Source organism: Sprattus sprattus, assembly GCF_963457725.1.
Source record: "Sprattus sprattus genome assembly, chromosome: 11".
NCBI lineage: Eukaryota > Metazoa > Chordata > Actinopteri > Clupeiformes > Clupeidae > Sprattus > Sprattus sprattus.
Window position 1 is genome coordinate 31,596,705 of NC_137909.1, and position 6,000 is coordinate 31,602,704.

Here is a 6,000-nt window from a genome sequence, read left to right on the forward strand (position 1 = left end):
CAGAAATACAACACATATGGTAATGACACATAATAAGTGTACATGCCCCACACAAAGAATAAAGAGTAGATTTACTTAATTTTCTGGACATCAAGGCATCAGTCTTACAGCTTGAAATACATGTGCTCCACTATGATATTACGCTACCATGGCTACCAAATAAACATTTGATGAAAAAACAGTAGGAAAGTGCCTTTATGAGTGTGATGGTAATGACGGCTTAAGCAAAATAAAGTACAAAATGCATATATATATGCTTAATCTGTGCATGTAGTTTATTAGTTCAAGTAACATTAAATCCATTATGCATATTTTTATTATTAATTTGTGATAAATAATGTTTGAGAAATGGCACGACATGTGAAAACTATGGTGGCGGACAACACCAAAACACAGATATTGTACCACTAAACACCAATAAAACGTGTTAAAATCATTAGTAAGAGCAACCATAAAAAAGGTCTAGGCTTGTTTTTGTTTATACTAATTAATGGATCTAAAATGTATTAGATGTGATTAGTTTTTAATATAATTACACCCTGTGGACAGAAATGGGCCTGAATTCTGAGAAATACCCATATATAAAATATCATGTTTTGAAGAGTCACAAGACTAGTTTGTGTTGGTTTAACACAATAATATCACGTTTTATAGAGAATCACTAAGTACATAAATGCAGATGCACACAGACTTCACTTCATGTCATATCCTCACAAAGTATTCTGCAAAATTAGTTGAAATACCTGTGGGCATATCGCGCCTTATCTTTACAAAGACAAATGAATCACACAAAGATAGTTCAGAATTACCATTTAATTCACTCATCTTTCTTGAAAGTATTCATTATGATGTAAGTACATGCGGTCCAAAACATGACAAATAAGAAGAAAAAAGCAGGAGGCAAGTGCTCTGAGATACAATGATAATCATGCCTTACAACACAGCTTAGCAGAGGCTTCAGGCTGCTCTGAATCACACACATGAGAAGAACTAAATATGAGAATGTACAAGATTATGTTAGGGAGTGATTATTTTATGAGTGAAGTATTTAGAGTCAAAGTGTTGGCCAAATTGTACACACTGTGCTAGCAAAGTTAATGTTTTTTTTTTTGTCAAACAATGAAATAAAGAAAGAGAAAAAATAACAGGTGTGATGCTTTGTTCGCGTTTTTTTTTTTACAATTCATTCTAAAATTACACTTGGAGTATAAGATTGGTTAAACATGGGGAGACAATATGAAACTTTCATCAAATCATATTTCATAATAACATTTGAGAATGTTTTTATCAGGTCATATTTCATAATAACAGAATGAGAATGCTGAGACAAAAACAGACGTTAATGGTGACAGCAACAATAACAGACAAATGTAAATGTCAAAAAAACACAAAATCATTGATTGTTACAAAATTAAGTGATGAGATAATAAAAAAAAGTATTTCTTTCCAGAATCAAATCCAGTTAGAGAACAAAAGTATGTCATATACATGTACTATATAGTGTATCGACTAGAAGTGCTTTACTGATTTCATTATACCAGCTCGTAGAGTTTAAATACATCCTTCTACCGTGGCACAGAAGATGAGACTGCATTCTCTCCTTCGCTTCATACAACTATAGAAAGATTCATCTGGGCTACGGCACCTTTCACAGGACACTGTGCCAACATGTGGAGGATCTAAAGGGTCTGCACCTTTAGCACGATTCACATCTGTACAGAGGACCCTGTCCTAACATGTGAAGGATCTAAAGGGTCATAAAGGGATCTAAATGGATCTAAAGGGATCTAAAGGGTTCTAAATGGATCTAAAGGGTTCCGCACCTTCAGCACTCGCAGCTTTGAGGCTCTGGGGTTCCTCGGGGCGTCCCTGATCAAATCACAAACTCTCACCTGCTCATGGGAATCACAAGCTGCACATGTACTTATATTTAGCATAAGAACCATTTCCAATCAGCAACTCATACTACAGTGAGGTCTTCTGTCATGGCGAGTGTGCTTTGGGGGAGAACAGAGCTCAGTCTTCTGTCATGGTGAACAGAGCTCTGCTTTGGAGGAGAACAGAGCTCAGTCTTCTGTCATGGCGAGTCTGCTTTGGAGGAGAACAGAGCTAAGTCTTCTGACATGGCGAGTCTGCTTTGGGGACGACCAGAGCTCAGTCTTCTGCCAAGGCGAGTCTGCTTTGGGGACGACCAGAGCTCAGTCTTCTGCCAAGGCGAGTCTGCTTTGGGGACGACCAGAGCTCAGTCTTCTGTCATGGCGAGTCTGCTTTGGGGACGACCAGAGCTCAGGAGAGGGTGAAGCACACAGAAGAAGAAGAGGAGCAGTCTATAAAGAGAAGATCAAATGAGCGTGGTTGAGACTTTGGAAACTGCGCTTCAAAGAACAGTCCATGTTTCCATTGGCAAGTCAAAAGCCACCAAGGTGAGTGAACGGATTCATGGCTGATCCGGGTTCAGTGTGAGGGTCCAAGACAGTGCGTTACTGTCTGCTTTCAACTCTTTCAGATTCCGCAGCTCCGCGTCCTCAAGAGACACAACGTCCCGATCCAACAGCACACGGCAGCCTTGAGCTGAGTCCACATGTACTCCACGTGTCTCCATGAGCCAACAGTCCTTCTGCTAGCAGAGACCACACGTCTCCATGAGCCAACAGTCCTTCTGCTAGCAGAGACCACACGTCTCCATGAGCTAACAGTCCTTCTGCTAGCAGAGACCACACGTCTCCATGAGCTAACAGTCCCTCTGCTAGCAGAGACCACACGTCTCCATGAGCTAACAGTCCTTCTGCTAGCAGAGACCACACGTCTCCATGAGCTAACAGTCCTTATGCTAGCAGAGACCACATGTCTCCATGAGCTAACAGTCCTTATGCTAGCAGAGACCACACGTCTCCATGAGCTAACAGTCCCTCTGCTAGCAGAGACCACATGTCTTCATGAGCTAACAGTCCCTCTGCTAGCAGAGACCACACGTCTCCATGAGCTAACAGTCCTTATGCTAGCAGAGACCATAACGTAGAGTGGCAAACATCACATGATTTTTAATACAGGCTGTACATTCTAAAGTGATTTAAAAATACATTGAACAGTGAGTGTGTACTTAAACAAAAAGATAACTTTACAACACACAGGGTAAAACGAGAGATTAGATAAAGTTAAGATCACAAAAAAAGCAACAGTTTCAGGTTACAGTTTAAGATTACAGTGTCACCTAAAAAGACTCCAGTGTGGCTTTCCCACCCTGGGGAACTCCAGTGTTCTATGAGATGTAACATCTGTGGTAAATTCAGTGTTTTTATGAGATGGAAAATCAATCAAAACTCCAGTGTTCTTAAGAGATGATGTAACATTGTAACATCAGTGGTAACTTTAAAGATGTATCATTATGACATCAGTGGTAACTCCAGTGTTCTTAAGAGATGATGTAACATTATGACATCAGTGGTAACTCAAGAGATGTGGCTTTATGACATCAGTGGTAACTCAAGAGATGTAACATTATGACATCAGTGGTAACTCCAGTGTTCTTATGAGATGTAACATTGTAACAATGAGATGGTAAGTCATGACATGTAAAATCAGTGGCAAATTCAGTGTTTGTAAATTATGACACATCAGTAACAACTCCATATCTGAAGTGCGGAAGACAACGGTGAAGCACTTTTAACCAGATGAACCACATGTTCCAGTGTTTTAAGATCTTCCAGTTTCTTATATAGCCAGTGATGTTTTTTTAGATACATAACAAATCCAGTGATTACTTTTGAGATGATATGACACATTGACACCAATGAGGTTTTTTTTTTTTGCTGTGGAATATACACAGAAACAACATAATAAAGTTGTAAAGATCCCTCCCCACATACACAGATACAACAGAAATAGCTCTCTAATAGTGGCCTGTTAAAATAGTATTTAAACCATCCTGTACCCTACAAAAATAAAGAAAACATTCTGCAACCCACCATGAAATAACTGCATTACTCGCACTTCTGGTGTTGGCACTGAGACACACACACACACACACACACACACACACACACACACACACACACACTGAGACACGGAGAGCCATCAGTCCCATTAATCCTGTTTAACATGTGGGGCGAGGCAGTATAAACACTTCAGAAAAGGTCATTAAAAGTGTAAGTGTGTGTGTGTGTGTTTAAGACCGGTGTATGTCCACCGTCAGTCAGTGTGTGCATGCAAGCGTAAGTGGTGTGTGTGTGACCGAATCCATTTGAGGCTTACGGCCATAATCAGGTTGTTGTTGGAAAGCCCAGAGGGGTGCTGGGACATACACACACACACACACACACACACACACACACACACACACACACAGACCTGGCCTGGTGTGTTTACGTTTGGATTCCAGAGCAGAATCCTTCTGCAGTCCATCCTCTTTGACTGAATGAGAGGCTCCATCAACACACACACACACACGCACACACACACACACACACACACACACACACACACACACACACACACACACACACACACTGGTACCTGTTTATATTCACGGGTTGGCAAGTTCTCTCAAGTTCACACTCATTTTTTTTTTTGGGGGGGTGGGAGGAGTGTGTGAGTGCTGCGCTCTCTCAAACACACCAGCTCTCTTAGGCCCCAATGTACGGAGTGGAACTCGTCATATGGGGAAACTATCGCTAACAAATTAAACTTCCAACAAAAGAAAATAATCCAGGTAAAACAACAACAAAGTTTAAGAAAAGTACATTTCTAGGAGAGACTGAGTAAGTGAGAGAGAGAGAAAGAGAGACAGAGAGAGAGACTGAAAGATGGACGAAGTGGGAGTTGTTAAATAACGCCGCCTCGACTACAGACTCTGGCGCCTCGAGCTCAGAGGCAGCTGGTCTGGATGAGGAAGAAGTAGTCGGAGTACGGTGAGAAGACCTCGTCCTCCTCACTCCGATCTTCATCTTCATCACTGCTGCAGCTCACAGCACCCTGCACAGAGAGAGGGTCAGAGGGTAGAGTTCAAAGGTCACAAAGGTCATCACTGTACATTGATAAATAATTATACACATGAGAAAAACATATATCAACCATACTGTTCCTTCTGCTAGTCTTACTATCTGACCTACTTTTCTAGTTTTTCTCTGAAACTTGTACACTAACTGACTGCAATTTTTCCTATGTTTTCTCAGGATATCATAAAAAAGAGCATTAGCTATGTAGAGCTTGTAGCTAATAGCTCAAACTCTGAGGTAACTCACAGATGTAGCGCTTGTCGCTATTAGCTCATAGAACATACTCTGAGGTACAGGAGGAAGAGAAGTCGTTTATCAGAAAGTTGCTTGTTCGATTCCTCACTGTCGAAGGTTCCTTGAGCGAGACACTGAACCCCTAATTGCTCTTGATGTGCAGTGTGCCATCAGTGTAGATGTAAAATGTATAAATCCTTGTAAGTCGCTTTGGATAAAAGTGTCTGCTAAATGACTAAATGTAAATGTAACTCACAGATGAAGACACACGGAAGTGGTAGGTGACGTCTTGGAATGCGAGCACAGGAACTGACCACAGGTGATCCGTGCCCTACAAAAGAGAGAGAGAGAGAGAAAGAGATGGAGAAAGGAGAGAAAGACTATGTGTGAGAGACAAGGATATACTATCGTACTATCAGAGATAAATAACAATATACTAAACAAAGAAAAACAGGACATAAAGTTCCCAGAGAGACAATCCTTTAAAAAGACATTGTGTGTGTGTTCGTGCATGTGTGTGTGTGTGTGTGTGTGTGTGTGTGTGTGTGTGTGTGTGTGTGTGTGTGTGTTCGTGCATGTGTGTTCGTGTGTGTGTGTGTGTGTGTGTGTGTGTGTGTGTGTGTATGTGTGTGTGTGTGTGTGTGTGTGTATGTGTATGTGTGTGCATGTGTATGTGTGTGTTGGTGTGTGTGTGTGTGTGTGTGTGTGTGTGTGTGTGTGTGTGTGTGTGTGTGTGTGTGTGTTCGTGCATGTGTGTGTGTGTGTGTGTGTG

The 6,000-nt window shown here is 41.2% G+C and overlaps 1 protein-coding gene across 1 annotated transcript in view; it reads right to left on the minus strand.

Annotated features, from left to right (window-relative positions):
• Positions 1-4,863: 4,863 nt before the first annotated feature.
• myrf (myelin regulatory factor) overlaps positions 4,864-6,000 on the minus strand; it is a gene marked incomplete at both ends in the record, with an annotated part of 64,000 nt that continues 62,863 nt past the window's right edge. The window contains 2 exon segments of the mRNA XM_080847611.1: positions 4,864-4,971; positions 5,485-5,559. Coding sequence (XP_080703737.1) covers positions 4,864-4,971; positions 5,485-5,559 — 183 coding nt within the window.